The sequence below is a fragment of the Lepisosteus platostomus genome, chromosome 19 (assembly GCF_059453375.1).
Source record: "Lepisosteus platostomus isolate fLepPlt1 chromosome 19, fLepPlt1.hap1, whole genome shotgun sequence".
NCBI lineage: Eukaryota > Metazoa > Chordata > Actinopteri > Semionotiformes > Lepisosteidae > Lepisosteus > Lepisosteus platostomus.
In genome coordinates, this window is record NC_142629.1 from 6324341 (window position 1) to 6349469 (window position 25129).

Below are 25129 nucleotides of genomic sequence, written 5' to 3' on the forward strand. Positions count from 1 at the left end.
TATGGTGTTGTCTGTCGTACTGTCTCGTCTGCTGTTCTGTGCATGTCCTGAAAGACTTATGTGAATAGGAATACCAGTGTGGCGATAAACTCCTCTACTCTATCGGCCTTAGGAAAGATAAGACGGGCACACTCTGGGGAACCCCAAACTGCTGATGCAGAGTTTGCCAGTGAGACTACTCTGTGCCCTGACAAATCATTTTCTGCTGAACGCTGTTCTTGACGGTGCTTTTCTGGAGCAGTACTGCGAGACCTGGCTCGGTGCAGCTCCTCGGAGAGCCGTCTGGGATATCTCTGTCCGCCTCCTTCCCCTGCGCTCTCGGGAATGTCATCTGTCTGACCCTGAAGTTCTCCCGGCTATTTATAGCGCCGAGCTCAATGTTATTTGAGACTCTTGTTTGAAAGGTCCCTGTTTTGAGTTTGAGAGCAGGCGGCACACCGCTGTTTTAAAAGTGGACTGACCACTCGGAGAAGCGCTCCGGGCCAGATGCTGTGCTCTGGACCAGGGCCAGGCCTGTGGGAGAGCTCCCCACTCTGGCTGTCTTCTTCCTGTTTGGCGCTGACCTAGTCTGTCTTCCCATGTCCCTGTAATCACTCCGTCTCTTAGTGGACAATTCTGCCTCTCCCACCAGCTCCTGCACCATATCATAAGCGACTTCAGAACACGGGAATTTGAGCTCAACGACTCTGCGTTCATATGGCACATTATTTTAGCGCTGAATCGTACGGTGTCCTTAAATAAGCTCGTTGTCAGTGTGTTAGGTCTGTGTAAAGTGTTGGGTCATCTTCTGTGATTTGAACAGGCCTGGTTATTGCCGGTTTGGAGCCTGATTTTGTTGGTTGTGGCTGAACGCTTCTAAGGGAGGGGGGGATGTGCTTCGGTTCTGTGCTGGTTTTGCAGACGACTGCTAATCTGCTCTCCCTTGTTCTTTCTTCTCCACAGAGCTGAGAAAACAGAAGTCCTCGGGGAAGATCTGTTGCAGGTAACCTTGCGCATGGCCTTTTCCTGGTGTTCTAGTGTGCTCACGGAGGGATGTCGGATGTAAGGTGTCTGATCCGCAGAGCAGTGCCCATGTCTTTGCTTTGGGTCTGAGCCCGGGCCTCTCAGAGCATGTGGGGAAGGAGGGTAACTTTCTCTCCACGTCCTGGAGCATACAAAACTCCGGAGATCCTCCCCTTGTGTGTGTGTCGGCTTCAGATTCCTTCGGGATCTCCCAGAAATAATAATCAATCAAGCGCGTTGTCGCTCCCACACCAAATCCCAAACCCCAGTGGATCGGAACAGTGACTTGGTGAATCTTTTCTGTGCTTTGTTCCTTCATTCTCACCCATATTCGTTGGATTACTCGCACCGTTAATGTTGGGCTGAAACGGGATGAAGTCTGTTTTGGATCCTGGTGAACCTGTGATCAAGGAGCTGTCCCATGTCAGGCAGCTAATTCCTCTCCGTAGTTTCTTCCCATAGGCAGGAATGTGCTCTGTATTATAGCTGCAGTTGCAGCCTTTCCCTTATAATCCACCTGGAGTAAAATCTGCCTCTTGGTTTTTTTTTCCGCACGACCTTCACAGGACAAACTCCTGCAAGAGAAGCAGTTTAGTGTGGGACATGGAACGTGGTCACTTCTTGATCAAACTGACATCTAGTTACTCAGAATCTCGTCTCTGATGCAGATTAAGCCACGAGCCTCGTGTGCCTGAGGAAAAAAAGCAACAGTCTGGCATTTAACGTCACACTGGGTGATGCACGTTTTAATGTCATCTTGGGTGTTGCTAATATTTTGAACAGTATGTATTAAAAATACCAGATGGTTTTTGTTTCGGCAGAAACCATGTAAAAGGTCTTGATTCGCTGGTTGTCCCTGAGCTGCCTGTAAGTGGCGGCAGTTGAATGTTGGAGCTGTTAGTGTTCCTGAACCGTGGACCAGACAGGGGAGTCGAGGGCTACGTCAGACCCTGCCGTCCAGTACCCAGTCTCTTGCCTCTGTTGTCCCTACTGGCGTGTCTTGGGGAAATTGTGTCTGGTTTGAGGAGAGATACAGTGATTGTTGGCCGCAGACCAATGACCTCTCACTCCGCAGGTTGTCTGTTATTGACGTTCGTGATCCAAGCCCAGGAAGAATTGCTGTAGTTGCCGTTTATGAGGGCGTAAGCACTTCTTATCTGTGATTTCTATGCATTGGACGAAGACTTGTTGTCTTTCCGTCTCTGGACTGAATCCAGATAGTATCCACCGTTTGTTTTTGACCCGAATAAAATATTCAGGGACGGGTTGATTGGAATCGTCCCAGTAAGCAGAACCGCTTGGAACCAGGATGCTTGTGGTTTTAAGTTGAGGTTTTGAAAAAGCGAGAGGGCCCGAGCAGATCGCCCAGGTCTGTGAGACGCGCGTCCGCCTTTGGTATCGTAGAGAAGGAGCTCCTTGCATGTGTGGACTTCACTGACGCTTGGCACACGAAAAACTTCTCCAGCCACTGGGGGAAATGACGCGACGGCTGAGCTCTGCAGCGTTGGGGATGTCCGACTGCTCTCCGGTCCACTTTTCCACTTTCCGTTTCCCGGTGTCAGGGTGTGAGGGCTGTGTTGTTGCCAGAGCTTGTCCCTGCCGCTCCTGTGCGGAATGGAAAAGGGAAGCCGGCTTTGGCCTAGTAAACGCCACACGCACACACAGTTCGCACAGGATCCCCCCTCGGCAGATCGCGTGCCCCTGGCGGGCCAGAGGGAGCGGGGCGGGGGCTGTCGGCCGTCCCGTCCGAGGGCGCGCTACGTTCCCAGGCAAGGTCAGCGAGGGCAGGACACGCCCTGGTGGAAAGGGTGAGCTGGACCGCGCCATTTCTGCGGGGAAAGACGGTCATCTCCGCCGCCAGCCCGTGGGAATCCTGAGCCGCTGGGCTGTTTTTGGAGACAGCGGCTTGACGCCCCCCCTCCACCTGGGGCTGGCATTGTTCGCTGCTGAGGCGGTTTTCCTTTTTTCTTCTCAGCCTTGTTTTACAGTCTGCCCCAGCCTGAAAACACAAAGTTAAACAGAGCTAAATTTCCAGAGATCTTGCTACATCACAACAAAGGAGCGCGTATCTCCGGGCTTTAAAGTACTTGGTTATAGTCTGAGGCGGGGTGTGTGTGTGATGGGGATCATTCTTTTTTTTTCCCCCACTCTGGGTGACTTTCCTGATCCTGACCGTTCAGCACCCTCTCTCTGGTTTAACACGCAGAGGACTCGGGACAGAAAGAGTTGATTCTGCGGATTAACGACAAAGATTTCCAACCAGCAGCACCAGTCTGCTGTTGGGGCGTCTCGGGGGTACGGGGGAGATGGTGTTCTCTTATTTGACTCCTCACAGGAACTGCTGAGCCAGAGCGCCATGTTTTTTGAAGCTGATATACCCTGGCTTCTTTCAGGCACGAGATTCTTGACTCAATTGGCTACTAACTACCAAACAGGACTAGATGGGCCGTAGAGATCTTTCTCTCTCTCTCTCTCTCTCTCGCGCGACTAATTTTCCTCGTCTTCAAAAGTAAGGCCCATTTTATCAGTGGACCGTATGTTTCTTTTTTTGAAGCTGACCAACCGGTTTTGTGTTTCATCCGGCGCCCTTTCAAAGTGCCGTTCAGACACGGAGGGGTAGGGGGGGTTGATGCCCAGCTCTGGGGCGTGACGCATTTGGATCTGCGCAGTCCAAAGACGCGCAATCCGGGTCCGTTCCCGTCTCGCCCCGTTTTTTTTCGTGCGAGCAAATCCGTGTGGGTCGCTCGCGCCCTGCGGCGGGCTGACATCCGACCCAGGCTGTCGTCCCACTTTGCGGAGTTGGGTGCCGGTTAATCGCGACCGTCTGAAGGTGATCGGACCTCTGATTTTTGTTTTTTTTAGCCTTTCGTGTCTGACCGTGTCAACGTGGAATTGCCCGTTGAGTACTGTTCAAGTGGCAGGTGAGTTGGGCCACGTCTCTTTGAATTGGTCAAAGGGTTAAACCCTGCCGGACCCTGCCGGTGCTGCCCAGGAGCGAATATGTTTTCTGAGGTGCGGTCGTGTTGCGGGGTCGAGGTGTGCTGGAACAGGGGGCCCGGTGGCGTGCTGCGAGTTGTAGGATTGGGGGGGAATTCCTGCACCCCTCTGTGCAAGCTGCCTTCGGTCACCTCTGAGCTCTGCCTGGTTTTCGGGCCTGGGACTGCGAGAGGCAGCTGGGAGCGGGGGTGTAGACGGGGGCGGAGAGTCAGGAACCCCAGAACCTCCCTGGCCCTCCATCATGACCCTGGCGGGAGGCGGTCAGGTCTTTCCCTGTATCTGGAGCGCGGGAAGCCAGAATTGGTGCGGAATGTGGGGTGCGGTCGAGAGATGCCTTGAAGAGGGAGTGAGGCTGGTTTGGTGGGACTCCGGGTCAGAAGGAAATGTCGATAAAGGGGCTGATTTCCAAACTCCATGACCGCGATGCCAGTTTGCCAGTCAAGAGGGCAACAGCTGGCGTTTCTTTATCTGCCCGTTTAGGTTTTGTGCAAAAGGGAGGTATTAAATGACTTGTGCCCAGGGAGGGACTTCATCTCCGCGCCTCGTATCTGTGCTCCCAGTCTTTTTTTGCTTCCCCTTGAGTCTGTCTCGAAGGTCGTGCTGTATCGGATGTTTTGGTGAGCCCATTTTGTTTTCGCAGCACAAAACCTTTTCCTTTTACCTCCAAGACCCCAACGATCAGCGATGAGTAACTGAACGTGTGGACCACCTATGGTCGGTACTGCTGGGCCCAGAGCTCTAGGGGATTGTCTGGACAGGATGGCACTCTAGACAATAACTGGTATTACCATGTGTGTCCAGTAAACTGCGGACCCCAGCCCTGTTCCTGCAGGACCACCTTTTTGTCCGTTGAGGTGGTGTGTGAAAGTAAGGTGTTGTAGTTCACGTAGGTGGCTGTGTCAGCATGCGTAGGCTGCAAAGGAACAAGTAAAGGTTTGTTCCATGCTGAAAAGCGAAGAAAGGAAACAACCCCCTTTTTTCAGCATGGAATAAACCTTTACTTGTCCCAAAGATAGATAGATACTTTATTGATCCCGTGAGGGAAATTGCAGTGCAACAGCAGCTTAACACAGAATTGCAGTGCAACAGCAGCTTAACACAGACATAAGATGTAGACTGACATGTGCACAGGGAGGGGAGTTCGTGTCTATGCCTTGTATCTGTTCTCACAGTCCTTTCTGCCTTGCTGGTCAGTCTGGTAGAGCTCAGAGCTCTGGGGGATTATCCAGACAGCACAACCTGCCGGTTTTCATTCCAGCTCTGCTCTTAACCTCCAGGGCTAATTGATGCCTTTAATTGATCGGCTTTCTTCCGGTTCAGTTTTTTTTCCACGAGTCGTCTCCAGGCACTTCAAAGCACAGGATTTTTGTGTGGGGGGGTGGCTCTTCCATAGCTTGTTCACCCCGTTGTTTTTTGACTCTCGACAAACGATCAGTTCACCACCGACAGTCTTGGGTGGGAATGACGATCTATCAGGAACCTTCATCGGAGGTCCAGCCGGTTACATTTCAAGCCTAGTGGTGCAGCGTTGGGCAGCGCCTATAGGTGCAAGGGCCAGGAAATGCAAACTGCTTCCTTGACGTGCCTCGCAAGGCGTGATCTAAGAGATCGCCGCGACGTTACAGAGAAACGGCCGAGCGCACAGTGATTGCACAATCACACGTCATATCTGGCTTTTGCACTAGATTTTAACTGCAAGGCGTCCCCCTCAGAAGCATCGTGGGGAGTCAAAGATAGTTGCTTGGCAGTGCTAAACAGCCAGGCCAGGCCCTGGAAGCCGTGGCGCCCGATTCGGGGGGTCCCCACTCATCCGGGGCGCTAGCCTGGCACCGCCTGAGCTCCTGCGTCTCTCCGCAGATCGAGCGACGGATGGAGATGGTGCGAGCCGTTTCCCACAACGCCCACAAGCGGCTGGTGACGTGCCTGCAGGGCCACCAGGGCACCGACGCGGAGAAGAGACACGTGAGTAGACCTCTGTCCCCCCTAAACCACGGCCTCCTTTGTGATGGGGGCAGTCTGGGGCACAGCAGTAGATCAGCTTAATCCTTCAGCATGTTTCATCCTGCACGTAGCCCACTTGCATCTGTAGCCTGGTTCCTGTTACTGTATTATAATTATAATAATAATTGCTTACACTTATATAGCGCTTTTCTGGACACTCCACTCAAAGCGCTTTACAGGTAATGGGGATCCCCTCCACCACCACCAGTGTGCAGCCCCACCTGGATGATGCGACGGCAGCCATAGTGCGCCAGAACGCTCCCCACACACCAGCTATCAGTGGGGAGGAGAGCAGAGTGATGAAGCCAAATCAGAGATGGGGATTATTAGGAGGCCATGATTGGGAAAAGCCAGGGGGAAATTTGGGTAGGATGTCGGGGTTACACCCCTACTCTTTTCGAGAAACGCCCTGGGATTTTTAATGACCACAGAGAGTCAGGACCTCGGTTTTACGTCTCATCCGAAGGACGGCGCCTTTTTACAGTGTAGTGTCCCCGTCACTATTCTGGGGCAGTAGGACCCACACAGACCACAGGGTGAGTGCCCCCTGCTGGCCCCACTTGCAGATTAATGCAGTGCAAAAGCTTTGGGTTTTAAAATAATGATACAGTAGATTGTTCAAACGTGAGACCACTGTCCTTCTGCAATTTTACCAGCTAACACTTTACGTTAGTTAATACTGATTCATCGCACATTTTATGCTTTTCTCTTTGTTTACTTCTTGTGGTATTCAGTTTTATCTTGAAGAATAATTAGCTAAAAAAAACAACACAACACATCTTCAGTCTCTTTCTGCGTTTTCTGCAACCAGTCAAAGTGGTCTGTGTTTTTTTTTTAATTGGCTTACTGTGATGCACTTGCAGCAGTGCGATACCCCTCCAGTAGGGGGCAGTGCTGGGACAGGGTAATCCTGGCCCTGGAGTGCCGATGTGTCCGCGCGGGCTTTGTAGTTTTTTCCCGGCAGCTGAAACGAGCGACTGAGGATTAAAAAAAATAAAATAAAAAAAGGAATTGATCTCATCATTACGCCAATAGGGATCTGATGGAGATTGAGAAAACCTGAAACCCTGCAGGCACACAGCCCACCAGAAGGAAGACTGCCCACCCTCCTGGGTGGGTGTTAAGGCCGCCGTGACTATAATTCCTTTTCCTTTCTCCCAGAAAAAGCTCCCACTCACAGCGCTGTCTCAGACCATGCAGGATGGAGGGAGTCAACTGGGGGAGGAGTCCCTGATCGGGTGAGTCCGGGCACCCCTGATCTGAGTGGACATGGGCTGGAGGAGAGTGGGGGTTGGTGTTGTTGGTCTTCTAATCCAAAACCCAACCACAGGGGCAGCATCCAACTAAAGATTTCCCTACGACTTATCTTTTTTTGGTTGCAAAGTGCGGATGATACTAAATAAAGTGCATCTGGAATCAAAACCTCATTTTAGCGAAGATACATTTTTTTTCCTTTATGGTTCCTGAAATGCCACCTAACTCGTATCGGCCTTAAGCTTTGCAGTCCTCAGTAGTATTAAGTGTTACAGCACAGGACAGATTTGAGATTCCTGTCTAGAAAATTGAAAAGCAATATGGCCGGTTACTGAGGAGGAACAAGTAAAGCTTTATTCCATGCTGGGAAAAATAAGAAGACAAACAACGCAACGTTTCGGCTGTGGAGCCTTCTTCGGATATGAGAAAGAAAGGGAAGTTGGTAGCTGATGTAGCATGGGAGAACAAAGACCAGGAGTGGAGCGGAGCCGGGAGCAGGGGGGGAGGTAGACTGGGCACTCAGGTGGTGTGAGATTCGAGAGAGGTGAGGAGAAGTCGAAACCTCCAAATGAATAGAGCGGAATAGAAAGAAATGAGTCTGTCGTTGAGAGAAGGGGGAAGGTGGGATCCTAGTTTCAGTTTAATTTTGATTTCGGATGTCTTTCTGCAATAGGAGTTAAGAAGCCCTACTTTGAGAACGCAGAGATCAGGGTGAGATTAGAGGTGAAATGAGAAACTATGGGCTTGGAGAGATCTTTGATCCTCACAGCCCTAACATGTTCTCTACAGCAGTCTCCCAGTCTCCTTCCTGTTTCCCCAATGTAAAGCTGGGCATTTTCTGCAAGAGAGGCAGTAAATAAAGTTGCTGGAGGTACACGATGTCATCTGAGGGATCCGGAATTGTCCTGATGAGGAATGAGGTCTTGGATGAGCGCAGGGTTAGATGTATATTTGCATTGGCTGGTTACTGGTCAGAATCTGGTCAGAAAAGGTCATTGCTGCACTCGCCTTTTGGTTTCCCTGCACGTTATATTGGGTCCCTGTGTCTGTTGTGTCCAACGAGTGTTTGTGGAAGTGTGGACCAAAATCTCCCCGACATGTTGTTGAGGCCAGTAATCTGGCAGCTTCCAAGAAATGGATGGACAAGACGCTAAGATCAGGTAGCTCCTACTAGGCTGGACAGCCTCGTCTGGCTTGTGACCGTCTCCGTGCTGTGTGTGTCTATGTCTCTGCCTGCAGGAAGATGATGGAGGTGTGTGGCGAGGCGGAGAACCGGCTGGCCATGGAGCTCTCTCAGCACGAGATGCAGATCGAGAAGGACGTCCTGGACCCCCTCAATCAGCTGGCGGAGGTCAGTAGTCAGTAGAAGTTCTCTCATGGTTTCTGTCAAAATGACTAATTTGATTACGCATTTGGCTGATGCTTTTACCCAAAGCGGCTTTGTGCCCATTGATACACCTGGATCCCTACCGGAATGGATTATGTGAAGGAATTGCTCAGGGGTACAACAGCAGCATCTTATGTGGGATTTGAACTCGCAACCCTCAAGTTCCAGGTCCAGCATCTTGATCACCGTGCCACACTGTTGCCACAGAGCAGTGGCTGATGTAATGACCCTTCTGGTCGGACTAAAATGCTTGACCTCCCCCAGATCACACCCTCTGCAGGGGAGGCTGTGTTATGACAAGGTACCAGACAGGCTGTATGAAATGCAGTGCAGTAAACCAGCAGGGCCCCTGACTCCTGCCTTTATTGTCCTCCAGATGGACATTCCCAACATCCTGAAACAGAGGAAGCAGCTGGCCAAGATGGTACTGGATTATGACTCTGCACGAGCCAGGTGAGTCACCTGTCTGCCCACCTGTCTTTTCATCGAAATCTCCTTCTGTCTTTTGATTTCCTTGTCTCTGTCTGTGAGCCCACGGCCTCTCTCTCTCTTTCGTGCGGAGGAAAGCAGGTGCCGTTGGTGGAATTTTATTAACTTGAGCTTTGAAGCGCGTGTGACCCCGTTCACGACCTGTTGCGCCCCCCCACACACACACGCAGTGGACACGCTTCTGTGTGGCGGTGGTGCTGGCCAGCGCTCAGCTGTTGAGCTGTTCGTTTCAGGTGGAGTCAGGCGACCAAGTCGATCATCTCGGGAACCAACTTCCAGGCCCTGACAGCCAAGGCTGACTCCCTCAAAGAAGAGGTGGACGAAGCCATGAACAAAGTCGAGCTTTGCAAGGTAATAATAATAATAATAATAATAATAATCATTGCTTACACTTATATAGCGCTTTTCCGAACACTCCACTCAAAGCGCTTTACAGGTAATGGGGATCCCCTCCACCCCCACCAGTGTGTAGCCCCCACCTGGATGATGTGACAGCAGCCATAGTGCACCAGAACACTCACCACACACCAGCTATCAGTGGGGAGGAGAGCAGAGTAATGAAGCCAATTCATAGATGGGGATTATTAGGAGGCCATGATTGGTAAAGGCCGATGGGAAATTTGGCCAGGACGCCGGGGTTACACCCCTACTCTTTTCGAGAAACACCCTGGGATTTTTAATGACCACAGAGAGTCAGGACCTCGGTTTTACATCTCATCCGAAGGACGGCGCCTGTTTATAGTATAGTGTCCCCGTCACTATACTGGGGCATTAGGACCCACACGGACCGCAGGGTGAGCGCCCCCTGCTGGCCCCCACTAACACCTCTTCCAGCAGCAACCTTAGTTTTTCCCAGGTCAGTTTTACTGACCAGGCTCACACCTGCTTAGCTTCAGTGAGTTGCAGGGTGATATGGCTGCTGGCCATCGGTATCGGTATCGGAATCGACCTGATTCTCTGACCTTTAAGAGATGCCAGATTCCAGCTTTGGACGTCAGTAGTGTTTGGCATCGAGAACGCCAGTAATCTCTAACAGTGGGTCTAAATCTGCTATTTAAAATTCTAGAATGTACTCCGTTCTGCAGCTTTGCCAGGTGATGTAACAATCACATGGAATTCTGGAGCATATCCACAGGCTGAATGATTATTATTGTAGTTTTTTTAAATCCCTCAGGCTGTTCTATTGTCAAGTGGGTAGAGCTAAATTCAAAGTTCTGTATTCTGCCTGCAACATACTGTACAAAGCCATGCCCTTCAGTAGTATTTTATGCCAAATGCAGAATGCACACAGTCATCATGCACGAAACCAGGACAGACTAGGATTGGCAGAGCTTTGTACACACAAACAGTGATGTTTACAACTGTGACGCGTATTAAAGGAAGCTGTTCCAGATTCTGGGAATGCGTCCACTCCGAGCAGCCCGGAGATGGAGAGATTGCATTTTTTTCCTGACAAAGCACTTTCTGTTCGCTTTTAGCTGTGGGGCAAAGAGATCTGACCAGATTATGAAAGGCGAATGACTTTCTTAGGGGAAGAAAGCAATTAATGGTTTCATTGTTCAGCGCCAACAGTTGTATTCGGTTATCGTTTGATCCAAAAAAGGACAATTAAAAGAAACAGTCAGGTCAGGGATTTATGATCTGATTGTCATAAGCGTTGTATGGCGCAATAGAGACTTCAGAAGAAACTGTTGATTTATTTTATTGTAAATAAAATGTGAATGAAATTGTGTGCTGGGAGGCTTTTGCATGCAGATGTTTTCTGTGGATTTGGATGCTGTTCCCAGTCCAGGCAGCAGTCTTGTTGATTTTCATCCATCTGTTTAATATTATTAGTGTTATTGATATACATGGAAGGAGCACAGCGCTGCACCACAGTGTACATTTCACATCTTGGCGAGGACTGGAGTATAAACGGTCTTGTCTCAAATTAAAAAATAAGTTTGTAGAGAGAAAACACTGATAAGAAGGGGATGGAGACAGTCCGGCATTGTAACTCTGCCAGTTCCCACACTCCTGACTCGCCTCCCCCCCCTCTCCACAGGACCAGCTGGCCGCAGACATGTACAACTTCTCTTCCAAAGAAGGGGACTACGCTCGCTATTTTGTTGCAGTGAGTTGACTAGTTTACCTCTCCTCCTCTGGACTCTGTGTGGCCGTGATTCTCTGCAGAAGAATGTTTCATTTTTCAGAGGGTTCCCAGGCCCCTGAGGCCTGTGCTGCTACTATGTAGAAGTGTGGGTGCTCTTGTGTGATAAAGCACCAAGCCATCCAGAGTGCAGGTGCCCGAGGAAGCAAGAGATTCCTGGGGGTTGTGGGAAATATGCAAATTGTTGTTACCGTTTCAGACCCTTGGAAACGGAATCATCCAAAAAGGCGTTTAATTCTGTATATTAAGTCAAGGCAGGCGACATCAGGGAGCTGTTTTGCTCTCGTTAGGGCTCTGACAGGTGAAACAGGCCTGAGGTCGCTAAGAACAAAAATGCAATAAGGGTAAGGATTCCCCATACTGAAATTCAGGGGTTCCCAACCTTCAACCTAAATTGTTTGCCTCTAGTACCCAATTGAGATTTTAACTAAATCAAACCTTTCAATGAATGTAGATAAATCCTACAGCAGCCCTCTTAACATCCTTTCACTTTGTAAAATATTCCTGTTACTACTGTTGTTTTTCTTATTCTTATTATTACATTGTTACTTATTAATAGGACTATTTAATTTGACATTGACGTTTCCATCACAATCTCACGAACCCCCTGCAGTACCATCACGAACCCCTAGGGGATCACGAACCCCCGGTTGGGAACCCCCTGCTGGAACTCACGGGGAGTTTTAGATGTACACGTGTAATATCTGTAGAGGTACAAAGTAGTCCTGTGTTGTCCTGCATCTCTTTTATACTCTTCAGATGTTGTTTGCTTTTTAAAATATCATCTGTCCACTGTGACACAGTGCTCACTTTGACACCTGTGTTCTGATCGTTAATTGACTGTATTTTTTGTTTTATCCTGAGCAAGTTTGTTTAGTTGCGCACTCTGAACCTGACGCCCCACCACCTCAGGTGCTGCATGAGAATGTGTCCGGTTTGTCCTGCTGGGGCGTCCTCTGGTGCACGGCAGTTAAAGAGCAGTGAACCACAGGGAAATCACAGCAGGGCAGCATGGGAAACAGACGTCAAGCACTTGGAGGAAGGCTGGGCCGAGGTGAAACAGATCCCTGCTTGTAAACGGGGGTGACGCCCGGCAAACTAGTTGTGGAACCCCGTGAAAAAACTGGGGGGAGGTGGGGGGTCAGTCCAGTCTTCCTCAGTGCTGAGACCCATTCCTCAGCTGCAGTACGTCCAGAGGCTTTCAGGGTGGGGATGCTCCGCAGGGTGTTTGAACTGTTTAAGCTGATTTATTGCACATCGTGAATTTTGTGTTTTGTTCTGTGACATAACCGAGATTTGTTGTGTCTGTTCCACCCTGTGGGTTCTGTTCCCAGTTACTAGAAGCACAAGCTGATTACCATAGGAGATCTTTAGCAGTGTTAGAAAGTTTCCTTCCGACCATCCATGCACAGCAAGGTACAGTATTACCATGGGTCTGTGTCTCTGCCTCCTCTCTCGCTGTTAAGTTCTTTCTTCTTCTTTTGCACTGTAGCCTTTATTTCCTCTCCCGTCTCTGAAGCTTAAGTCGGCACACGTCTGAACATTAATGAAACTGTCCACTGCGCTGTACTTGGGGGTTCGTAGCATTTCTATAATTATATGCATATTGATCAAAGGTTATTCAAATATGTGACAAATAGGATCATTAGAGTTACAGCATATGTGCAATAATAATTGCTTACACTTATATAGTACTTTTCTGGACACTCCACTCAAAGCGCTTTACAGGTAATGGGGATCCCCTCCACCACCACCAGTGTGCTGCCCCACCTGGATGATGTGCTGGCAGCCGTATTGTGTAGTGAAAGGCATTGAAAATGCAACAAATGAGTATTGGAATGAATAGCATTTATGTTTTTAATGCTTCTCGTGTATATAACTACTAATGTGCACAAGAAATTTACCTGCACTTTCTAAACGTCCTGCTATGAAGACATCGGCTTCAGCCTTTTCATTTTTTTGATTCAGGCTACTGGTCATCTAATCTCTTGGCTGAGAGATGCAGATTGGCTCCGTTTATCGCATCAAAGCTGATTTTCTAAACCGGCCCTTTCATTCCTTCTCAACGTTGAACCAAATTGAGAGACAGGACACATGGCTGACAGCTCAGTAATACAGACCGAACAATAGGTCCCATCTGGGACTGGTTACCACCTTTTTCCTGCCACATGCCCATTGTTAGAAAGCCAAGAACTATTATTCTTTCAAATTGCATGCAGCGAACCTTTTTTTAAGAAGGGAATTCATCTCAAGGTTATTCGGCTGGCCATGTTATTTTTATCCAGTTATCCGTTGAGATGATAACTGAAATCATTAGCCCACTCCCAAGTGATTTAATGTGGAAAATGTGCCTTCCGTCTTTGCCCTTAATGGTCTTTTCTGACACCCCCCACCCCCGTCTTCCTCCTGTTAATTGTTTTAAAAGAGTTTCAAAGCTGCAATTTCTTTCTGCCTTTTTTTAAAAGATTCACAATAAACCCCCCCCCAGACAAGCCCAGCCTCCAAGCATGCCCCTCGCTCTGCTGTCCTAAACGGTGACTGTAGCATGTGACTCGGTGTCGGACCCCTGGCGGCCCTGCCCGCCAGGTGGTCCTTAAAGAAGGCCAGAGCCCTCTGATGTTTTTATAGGCCTTGGTCGAGAGCCGGCAGATGTCGGGCGTTTTGAGTGACTCACCCCTGCAGAACAGCATGGAAAATCTGCACTTTTCCTTCCCCTTCTCCTACTGGGATCACAAATTCCTTTCGTGTTTTGAGCGGGTGGGGGGGGAATGCTTTCGGTGTTTTTTTTTTTGGGGGGGGTTTAAAGAGCACGCTGGCATGTCGTGCCGCGGCCCCCGTCTTTCTGAGTCGCCACGCTCTGCAGCTGGACTCTAACCCCCCACCTTTCCTCTCTCCGCCCCGCCCTGCAGATTCGTGGACAGAGAAGCCGGCGTTTGGCACGGCGCTGGACGACCACCTGAAGCGCAGCAACCGGGAGATCGCCCTGCCCATCGAGGCGTGTGTCATGATGCTGCTGGAGACTGGCATGAAGGAGGAGGTAGGCCATGCCAGCTCTGGCCACCACAACACAGAGCGCTGGAAGTACCCATGTGGTGACCATCGATGAGCTTTGGCTCAGGATCTACGCCTGTGGCTGGAAGGTTGCCGGTTCAAATCCCGCGGCCGGCAGAGGAATCCTACTCTGTTGGGCCCCTGAGCAAGGCCCTTAACCCCAGCTGCTCCAGGGGTGCCGTATAAATGGTTCTGACCCCAAGCTTCTCTCCCTGTCTCATGGAGAGCAAGCTGGGGTATGCGAAAAGACAAATTCCTAATGCAAGAAATTGTATAGGGCTAATAAAGTGATCCGATCTGATCTGATCTTATAACAGCCAAACATGCTGTTCGCTGGCCTAGCAAGAGCATCGGCCCCATGTGACTGCTGCCTGAATTGAATCCGGGTTAGCTAATAAACTTGAGAGTTGAAGAAAAGCATTAGGTTACCAGCGCTAGCTGAAGTTGTGTTTTAATTGAAAGTCAAACTACCTTGACGGTTGAGTTGCATTCAAGGTTTTTCTGGAATTTGTGCTCTTGGCACAAGTATCCCCGCAACGAGTTTCTGTCCCTGTGTGAAGATCACTTCCTCTTTTGCTGGCGGTGCAGACAGGGAGTCCCGTCTGAGACACTAAGCTCTGTCCCGTCAGTGCGAAGACTATTTTTAACACAGAAACAGAACTGCCGTTTCCCTCTGTACAGTTTCTATATCATTCGTGTGCACTGTTGCAGGATTCTTCCACTGCTAGCTTGGCGTTGAATTTGTTGACATGGTTTTTAGAGGAATTGTAGCTCTCCTACGTATTTTAAAAAGATACAGAAGGTTGGCATGGCACAGGATTATCTTTGCATTCATCAAAGTGCTGAAATTCCCTTCACTGTTTTATCGGTGCCTCAGCCTTGTAGTGTTGAAAATCCGATGAGCACTGTTCAGGAAGGATTCCCCCTGTCTTAAATCCACCAAAATGTGAAGCGGGTTAGTTCAAATTACAATGGAGGTGGCATCTTGTCTGATTGGAATTAGTCACTGTGAGTCAGTAATCACAATGAACATTTTCTGGAGAGGTGAAATACAGGGTAATAAAACAGGACTGCTCATTGGTGGAATTGTCAATCGGCAGAATCTATCTACATCTGCTGCGGGTTGTGTATGTTGAGACAGACATGGCGAGACTGACCTGTTTGTCACCTGCTCTTCCCATGTGGCACAGGGGCTGTTCCGGATTGCAGCCGGGGCCTCCAAGCTGAAAAAACTGAAAGCGGCGCTGGACTGTTCCACCTCCCAGCTGGAGGAGTTCTACTCTGACCCCCACGCCGTCGCTGGTACGGTCCGCCTCCTGCAGTGCATGTCTGTGCCATGGATGAGGTCTCTGATGGGTGAAAGATAAGAAAGGGACTGGAGTTCCACGTAAGAGCCTAGAGGACTCGCGCTCGATTTATTGTTGACCACGCCAGTGCACGTTCTACAGCACATGTGGGTGGTCAGTCTAGAGTGTGAGAGCCAATCATTAGAAGTGCTGAGAGCATGCTATACTTTCAGACAGGGTGGAGTCAGATCTGTCGGGGACCATCCTAGTGGCTCAGCTGGTTAAAGTCCAGGTTGCACTCTTTGATCACAGGTTCGAGCCTCAGACATGTCACTAGCCCACTGTGACCAGGATACTCCAAGCAGCAGTGCAGAACTGAGGCACCTCCCAGGGGTTGGGTAGGATTAGCTGGGCAGAGCCAATGAGCCCTCTAGCCACCTGGGTGCTGGCAGGCTACTGGTGCAGTCAGTGAGGGACACACCTCTCCTCCAATCAGAAGCGAAACTCCAGCTGTGGTGGGGCGGGGCTGCCTGTGATGTTTTAGAAGGGGAGGGGCCTGAAGGTGGGCGTGTCAGAGGAGTCTGCCGACTCTTCCTCACTCTCCCCTGAGAATAGTCACAGGTGTCAAGATGTTAAGAACATACAGCCGGATATGCCAAAGTGGGTGAGCACAACAAGAAAATTGGTGCTACCTTGTAAAATTACGAAAGGATCATACCTGACAAGGGTGAGCTTTGAGTGGAAAAGGACATTGTCAACAACAGAATTGTGTGTCTCATGGAAAGCAAGTTGGGGTATGCGAAAAGACAAATTCCTAATACAAGAAATTGTACATGGCCCATAAAGTGATCTAACTTGTGGCATTCAGCTGAAAGCCTGTCCGGGTAGCTGTGTGGAGAAGACCCCAAGACAAAAGAGCGAGGAGACAACTGTTTTATTAACTGGCTTTTCTGCATAGAGATGGAAGTAAAAAAAGACATGAATTTAAAAACATTTGCTGGGTCTCAGCCACTCCGCATCTGTGCATTTTCCTGTTTCTGCTTCAGTGATGTAAACACATCGAAATATTCAGTGCTACAGGTCTCAGTGTGAATGCGCTTTTGTTTTGCCAAAATATAATATTTTGCAGTGATACAATGTCTTGATTCCAAACATGTTTGTATCCCAATACAAAATTAAGTATACAATATATACACTCAAGAGTTCTCATATTCTGGTCTTTTAAACGATTCAAGATGCAGTTTGGGGGGGGTTACTTACCTAAATACCAGTTTGCAAAGCTGTGCTGTCTTAACACATTTTTTGTAACCCACATAATGCCTTGACACTCTGTTCCAAAGAAGTTTTTATACCGTGGGCTCTGGAACAAAACGTTAAGGTTTGTCCCGTTTTGTTTAGACAGAGTTCTGGTTGTAGTAAATTCCACAAGCATTTTGAGAAACCCGACAGTAAAACAAAGGCCAAGCCATTTGACCACAGCTGCACTGTTCCTTGATTTTTATTTCACACTGGGCACAATGGCCTTTGTTATCGAACACTGGGCATAGTGTAACTTTGCAGATCCCTGTGGCTGACATCCAGCACGACAGAGGGCATTGCGCTCGCTAGCACGGCGAACAAGTCCCGTCGCACTGCCCTGCTGGTGGATATCCCATTGAATTGGGGCTCAAGACAGGAAGTGCATGAGGGAAGGGAATCTCTGTGACACCAGGCCTGGCATCATGCTTTGTCCACTGGTGAAGCCCACCTTTGTGGCTTAAATTTTTATCTGCAGGCATTAAGTGTTCATGGAGTGTATAAAAGGCTGTCATTGCTTGAATTTGTTTTTTTGTTAATTACCAATGTGCGCAGTGATGGGACAGTATCCCAACGGGGTGGTGGCGGGTGGGGTCATGTGCTGTCTAGCCTAGTTTAACACCACAGAAACCAGTGTGTGCTCTGACCTGATGAGCCACTGTCCGTGGCTCTGATAGAGACGTTTAGGGAACAGCACGGATCAAGCACAGGAGGTCATGCAGTTGAGATCAGTGAAACCTGTGGGAGGGTGTTAGTGGAGTGGTGGGTCTGTGGCTCAGGATCTGCGCCTGTGGCTGGAAGGTTGCCGGTTCGAATCCCACAGCCGGCAGAGGAATCCTACTCCGTTGGGCCCCTGAGCAAGGCCCTTAACCCCAACTGCTCCAGGGGCGCTGTACAATGGCTGACCCTGCGCTCTGACCCCAAGCTTCTCTCCCTGTCTGTGTGTCTCATGGAGAGCAAGCTGGGGTATGCAAAAAGACAAATTCCTAATGCAAGAATTTTGGGTTAATAAAGTGATGTTGTTGTATTATTAATCCTTTCACACTGCTTGCACACCAGGTGCCCTGAAGTCCTACCTGCGAGAGCTGCCCGAGCCCCTCATGACTTTCCATCTGTACGATGAATGGATACAAGCTTCCAAGTAAGGCTGTGCACCTCCCCTGCCTCCGTTACTGCATCGCACTGGCGCTCCGGGCCTTTTAAAAGGGCGCTCCGAATTTCTGCTGCTGGCCTGCCTGACCGAGCAGTTTCGGAAGAGAGAGCTCCGGTGACCCCCGACCTGTGACCGCAGGCGCTGAAGCCAGCATATCGATTCGAAGATCGACCGCGCCCGCGGCCGGCCTTCGTTAAAGGGGGACGTGCAACGCTCCATTTATATTTCGGCGTTAGAAAAAATCATCACAGATGAGTGCATTTCAGTCTGCAATAAATGGAAAATGTAAACTAATAAAAGTGAAAAGTAACTGGTAAAACCTCCAATGTGCATCACAGAAAAGACAGATTTCCAGGTCTGCGCAGAGCCATATTCTGTGATTCAGACCTTATTACATTGTAATCGAGCAGGCTTGTAAATACATCTCTTTTAATCCCATAGAAATATTGCTCTTGACTTCAAGACGATTTTTCCGACAAATACTACTTACTTGTCAACTCTGCACGCAGATCATGTTGGAGCGTTTCTGCGGGGAAATGTCTCCTGCACAACCTGTCCTTATTCGCTCGTACGTCACATTACATCAGTCAGCACAGTGACTAGTGAGCAGGAAGGGCCGCTTCACGTCCCGATTCATGGGAACTCTCGTTCTCGTCCGTAGCAAGACCAGGGATTTGTGACAGCGTGGCAGTTTAGAGTTACTTTAACAACGTTCATGATTTCGTGCTTGATTCGAAACTTGTAAAATACTTCTGTCCTGTCAATGACTTTATTTTGTTACCAAGATTTAATGACCTGTCTGAGAAATTGGGACAGCAAATTTAATTGGCTCTCCTGTGTGTGTTTGATTGCTTTATATTCATTTCGGTAGCCACCTTCATGCATAACGCACCTTATGCAAACAACCCAGTATATAAATAAATATCCCATATTATGTATAACATGGCATATCCAAATAACATTTATTATGCAAATAACAGGTCTTTCCATGCAGTTCTGTTTTGTACCATTGCGCTTTCTTGAAAAAGGGTTCCCTGAAGTTATGGTTAATTCATAAATTATAGTCTCTTCCATTTATCATCCTAAAGCTCTGATCATTTTGCTGGGTTGCTGTAGGAAGTGATGAGCGATTGAAAGATATGTTGTTTTTTTTTCAGCGTGCCAGACCCGGATAAGAAACTCCAGGCTCTGTGGGTGACGTGTGACAAGATGCCAAAGAGTAACAAAGCCAACTTCAGGTAGCTTGAGTCTTGAGTCATGCTGTGAACAGCACAACAGTGCCCTTCTCTGCACAGGCTGTAGAGGGCATGCCTGAGTCAGATAGGTCATAATGGACCATTGGACTGCAAAAATAAATCTGATTATACATGTCAACCCATGTAAAGTAAGAAAGAATAAGAGACCACATGAATGATTGATCACTGGGGAAAGACTGACACCTCACAAGTGAATTAACTGTCCCCTAGCACAATAATAATAATAATTAATAATTAATAATAATAATTGCTTACATTTATATAGCGCTTTTCTGGACACTCCACTCAAAGCGCTTTACAGGTAATGAGGACTCTCCTCCACCACCACCAGTGTGCAGCCCCACCTGGATGATGCGATGGCAGCCATATTGCGCCAGAACGCTCACCATCAGCTATCAGTGGGGAGGGGAGCAGAGTAATGAAGCCAGTTCATAGATGGGGATTATTAGAAGGCCATGATTGGTAAGGGCCAAATGGGAAATTTGGCCAGGATGCCGGGGTTACACCCCTACTCTTTTCGAGAAACGCCCTGGGATTTTTAATGACCACATTTTTTTAATGAGAGTAAGGACCTCGGTTTTACGTCTCATCCGAAGGACGGCGCCTGTTTACAGTATAGTGTCCCCTTCACTATACTGGGGCATTAGGAGCCACATGGACCACAGGGTGAGCGCCCCCTGCTGGCCCCACTAACACCTCTTCCAGCAGCAGCCTTAGTTTTTCCCAGGAGGTCTCCCATCCAGGTACTGTACTGTAGGTATTGTAGGTACTACAATAACAATCTTAACCCTGTGCTCTGAGTCCTTTATATCTCTTTAAAAACCGATGGATAAAGGAGGAAGTAGATTTTGTTACAAAAATAGCTGAGGATTTCCATGACTGAAAACAAAACCAGTTTTACCATAAAGCCTTGGCTAACTGACTAAACTTTCGTGGCCACGAATGCAGATTCTGTTCTAAAGCTGCAGAGCGACACTGCATGTTCACAATTACTGTCTATAAACAGAAAAGAGAAGCATCAGTCATTTAACTCCATGTGAAAGTAGGACATTTTTTTAAGAAGTGTTTTTTTAAATATAAATTTGGGGTTGCCAATTTTAAGGTTCAGAGAGAATGAGACACTTAGACCTGCTCTTGCAGCAGGCCCACCTATAGGGCCATCCATGGTGTGACAGTGTCGGAGGCTCCATAGTGCCTGTCAGGAGAGTTATTGCCTGTTGATCACTGATCGATACTTGCGAATGTGCCAAAAACGTAGAGGGTCCTGGCCACATAACATCCATCCTTCCCTGGTGAGTTGTTGTTCACCAACAACTCCAGTTTCTGGAGGAATCTGTCACAGACTACCAACATCTGGGCCATAGAGAGTAACCTGCGTTCCAAGTTAGATGCTCAATGAGTCATTCCAGAACCCTGGTTTTGAACAGTTTTTCTGTGGTGCAATGCGCAAGATGACTCATCTGCCTCTTCTCCTTGTTCCAGGTACCTGGTGAAGTTCCTGGCCAAGCTGGCCCAGGACAGCGAGGTCAATAAGATGACCCCCAGCAACATCGCCATTGTCCTGGGACCCAACTTGCTTTGGGCCAAGACTGAGGGGTGAGGGACTGGGCAACTAGCAAACATCTGGAGGGAGATCAGAGTTTTTGCAGTGGAGGTTGTGGGGTTAAAGGACAACATCAGGCCTAGCTCCTTCTGCAAAGCTTTTGCAATGGGTGTGCAAAGGGGAAAGTCTTGCTTGAGCTTTCTGTTTGTGTGGCCTTCTGTGCAAACAGAATTTATTAAGAGAAAGGAGGTCTGCCATTATAACTTCCCTTCACCCACTTACTAGAAGATTATTTCTTTTTCATTGCAATTGTAGTTAAGTTGCCGTCGTTTTGCAGAAGTGCCGGATAGCAAATACTGGGTGTTGGCACACACAATGTCCCGGAAACGGAGCTGTCAGTCAGGTAACTTTCGTCACAGTAGCAGTTGCTGGCAACTCAAACCATCTCTCTCCATGCACAGGAGCCTGGCTGAGATGGCAGCTGCTACCTCGGTCCATGTGGTAACGATCATTGAACAGATTATCATGCACGCCGACTGGTTCTTCCCTGAAGGTACTGTACTTCCCCTGCTAGGAGAACTTTATTACTGGTGTTGCCCTGCGGTGTCTGATACTGAGCCTTTTCACCGGCTTTTACCCTGGCTGTCTTATTGGCTGGGCTTCGTTTTCATTCAGCGTGATTCCCAGGAAACTTAAGAAGAGTGTACTGTTGGGTTTTACCTGTATAGAAGAAAAAAATGGAACTGTTGGCATGCGTTTCACTGGCACAAGAGTTCCGGTTCTCTTTCAAGCTGGCCTTGAAAATTACTGTAACTCATTTGCTTTACGATCATGTTTTAAAAGCCTCATAAACGTTGGCAGGGCTGTGTTTTGCAGACGTGTGACCTTGTAATTGTTGGGCAGTTTTAATTCTAATTTGAATTCTTTCTAGTTTTAATTATGCAGCATGAAAGCCACTGATATTGTAACAGAATTATCGCCTTAAAGATACTGAGTGATGATGGAGGTGTCGGCCATTCTCCAGGTTACAGCTGCAGGAGAGTGTAAACGTGTTGGCTCTCTCCTCAGAGCTGGATTTCAATGTCTCTGGGATGTTCGCCTTGCCCACGCCCCCTGCCAACAGCACCAACCACCTGCCGGCGCTGGACTCGGACCCTGGCACGCTGGAGAGGAAGAGACCGCTCAGCGTGGCGGTGACGGAGGCCGACCCGACCCGCAAAGACAGGTATCCGGTCCCAGAGAGGCAGAACCCAGGAGTCTCCTCACGCCCAACCGCAGCCCCCAGTTCTCCAGCTCCTTCAGATGGCTGCAAGAGCTCTTAAATAACTCTGTGTTGTGCGATTGAGAGAGATACTGCTGAAGACTGAGCGCTGATGGGTACTAATAGAACCATTAACCTTACTAGCATGACTAGATTATAACCCAGTAGTGCCCAAGCAATGTGAATGCAATTCCGTAGCTGCTGTAGTTACAATTCAGATGGAGGTTGTCTGTGTTCGCTGGCCTTGTCTTGCTTTGAGTGTGTCATTTCCTAAAGGAGGAAGGTTCTTTCCACACCGCCTTGTGTCCACAGATCCTGTGAAGGACTAGCAATGTGCCGCGAATCCCCTTAACAGAGCAGGCCTTTCAAAGCGATCCATGTGGGCAGGGTCTTTTCCGACTCCTGCAAACAGTGACAGTCCTTTAGATTAGAGCATCACATAGAGCGTCATCAGACAGAACATTTCTTTCACAAATTCTATTACACAAATTGTAAATTGGTGTATTGTTTACTGGCAGCATGCGTAGCATTAAAGCAGATTCATCTTAAAAACGAGAGCGCCGATATTAAATATGTTGCACATCTTTAGTGAGGTGTGTTTATGTGTATTCACATTACGGTAGCATTGCATGTGTCTTTGTCACTGGTAACGGTTGGTTAGAGTGCAGGTCTACTGGAAGCTAGTCCCTGCAGGAAAAGTGACAGCTGACTCGATGCATTTCAGGCCACGCGTCATTACGTGGCTCTGCCACCAGGTGGCGTACACTGCAGTCGTCTTCCCTCCCCGTCACCTGGGCCTTGTGTGTCAGCCTGCAACTCTCATCATGGCCTCTGTGTGTGTGTCTCCACTGTCTCCCTCTCTCTGTAGCCCTGCTAACAAACTATTGGACCACACTCCGCGTAGAAGCGGCACTCTTAATAGGAAACAGCACTCCTCGCCCGCCTTCCAGCCCCCCCTGCCTCCGGTCGAGGCTGGGGGGGGGGCCCTGGCGCAGCCCGTTGCCGAGCAACAGGCTCAGCCAATGGGTGTGGGCAGTGAGGCCGGCCCCTCAGGCTCGGCACAGGGTGTGGCGTCAGGGGCCACATTCCAGCAACCCCCTGCCCAGCACTGTGAGGACAGCAGGTAAGGACTTGGGCGCCAGGTGTTCAGCGCCACTCCATGGCCAGCGACGGCGCTGCACCAGTCATGAGCTGATGGGGTGAAAGGACCTGCGTTCGGTACTTTTCCCCCTTTCGTGCGTCTCCCCTTCAGGAACGCGCGCTAAGTGCCGGCAGCGTTAATCTTCACTCGCACACGATCGGCATTGCTGACAGTTCAGTAGGGCAAGATCAGCAAGTTGTTTAAAATCTATATATATATAAAAAGTCCCATTGAATTTTAGACTGGATAATGAAGAATATTTTAATTGACTTAATTGATTTTTGTGTTATTGTTTTAGAGGAGAAGAAAAAATTTTTTCAACAAAGCTTCGTTGAAGCAGTGTTTCAGTAACATTTCCCTTCGAAAATGCGCTTCCCTTCGTGGGCTCGAACGAAGCAGGTTTCTGTTAGATTGTGTGAGGAAAAAGAACCGTGTAAGTGCACGGTGCAGAGATGAGGTTGAATGCGGAACTAGAGGTAACAGTTGCTTCCGATTTTGGTTGCTTCCTGTCTGTCTGGTTTGTTACTCCCCTGATCCCATCAGCTCATTCCTGGTCAGGCTGTCGGTTCCACCAGCAGGAATCGGAAAGACACTGCGGCTTCCTCTTGTTTGCTCCTGTGGAGAAATCTCGCCTCTTGGTGCACGTGTGGCTGACGATCGTGGAATCCTGGCTGATTTTAAGAGTGGAGGTTGGCAGCGTAGTCTCTGCACCTCCTCTCTCCCTGCACGAGCCTCTCCTGCCCCCCCCTCCCCGCCTGCAGCTCACATTCACCTGCATCCCGATTTGCAAGCTGGGGAAAAATCAAGGCGCTCCGATAACAACGCATGCCGCCGTTCGAATTCTCCATAAGCGATTGGCAAGCTTTCTTTCAGACGAAATCAACGTGCGATTGCACGATTGCACGATTATTTCTGTCCGCGCTGAATTCGCACTTTGCGGGAGCCCCGTGCGAGTGGCGGGTGCTGCAGTCACGTGGGCCCCTCTCTGCTCTTCCAGCTCCCCGAAGGCGAGAGAACCGGCCTCGACGCCTCCCCCGCTGAGGAACGGGGCCGCAGGGGGGGCGACGCTGACCCCCAGCCCCGGCGGTGGAGCGGGACAGCTGACCGTAGGGCCCCCCCAGGCGGGATCGCTGGGGCCCAGCCCTCACATGGTGCGCAGAGGTAAGAGCAGAGCCGTCTTGCGGTGGTCTTTTGAGGAGCTGGACCATGCAGTCCGGGGGAAGCGAGAGAAATCGGGGAGACGGAGAACGTTGAGGGTCCAAGTGGAACGAATGGGGTCTTTGCAAGCTGGATGGGTTGAATAGGAACCAGATTACCGCTTACTAGTCTTATACAGACGGGTTTAGGTAGTGCCATCGGTTTAGTCTAGAAGAACACAAGCAATTGATCTAAATCAATCACGTCATCAATCAAGCCGGGGCGGTGCAGTAGCTCTGTGGCTGGAAGGTTGTAGGAATCCGACTCCGTTGGGCCCCTGAGCAAGGCCCTTAACCCCAACTGCTCCAGGGGCACCATATAAATAGCTGACCCTGCGCTCTGACCCCAAGCTTCTCTCCCTGTCTGTGTGTATCATGGAGAGCGAGCTGGGGTATGCGAAAAGACAAATTCCTAAAGCAAGAAATTGTGTATGGCCAATTAAGTGATCTGATCTAAACTATAAGATAATTGGAATTGAAAGGGAATTCAGAACACAGGACAGGAAATGCAGTTTTACGCAATGAGTCAGGTGGGTGAGGCCCAAACTCTTGGCTCTTTTAAGAGCCAACTGGATGCAGTTGTTGAGATTTGATTAACTACTATACTGTCAAACCTGCAAGGTGGACTGATTGGCATCCTCTCGTCTATAACCGATCTGACAGAGAC

General features: G+C 49.2%; 1 protein-coding gene across 10 annotated transcripts in view; it reads left to right on the plus strand.

Annotated features, from left to right (window-relative positions):
• Positions 1 to 25129, plus strand: part of LOC148645005 (rho GTPase-activating protein 17-like) — a 61188-nt gene that overhangs the window by 29005 nt on the left and 7054 nt on the right. For 9 of the 10 annotated variants that reach the window (XR_015928536.1, XR_015928537.1, XR_015928535.1 and 6 more), the window contains exons 2-18: positions 943 to 982; positions 5857 to 5961; positions 7162 to 7238; positions 8494 to 8605; positions 9018 to 9094; positions 9364 to 9481; positions 11175 to 11243; positions 12614 to 12695; positions 14189 to 14316; positions 15521 to 15632; positions 17972 to 18053; positions 19223 to 19303; positions 20804 to 20917; positions 21326 to 21417; positions 21933 to 22089; positions 22994 to 23248; positions 24264 to 24427. Coding sequence is in view for 7 of the 10 variants with exons in the window: in XM_088613090.1 (XP_088469216.1) it covers positions 943 to 982; positions 5857 to 5961; positions 7162 to 7238; positions 8494 to 8605; positions 9018 to 9094; positions 9364 to 9481; positions 11175 to 11243; positions 12614 to 12695; positions 14189 to 14316; positions 15521 to 15632; positions 17972 to 18053; positions 19223 to 19303; positions 20804 to 20917; positions 21326 to 21417; positions 21933 to 22089; positions 22994 to 23248; positions 24264 to 24427 (1865 nt within the window). In the remaining 3 variants the exon portion in view is untranslated. The remainder of the gene's footprint in view (positions 1 to 942; positions 983 to 5856; positions 5962 to 7161; positions 7239 to 8493; positions 8606 to 9017; positions 9095 to 9363; positions 9482 to 11174; positions 11244 to 12613; positions 12696 to 14188; positions 14317 to 15520; positions 15633 to 17971; positions 18054 to 19222; positions 19304 to 20803; positions 20918 to 21325; positions 21418 to 21932; positions 22090 to 22993; positions 23249 to 24263; positions 24428 to 25129) is intronic. The other variant, XM_088613097.1, reaches the window with a different exon arrangement.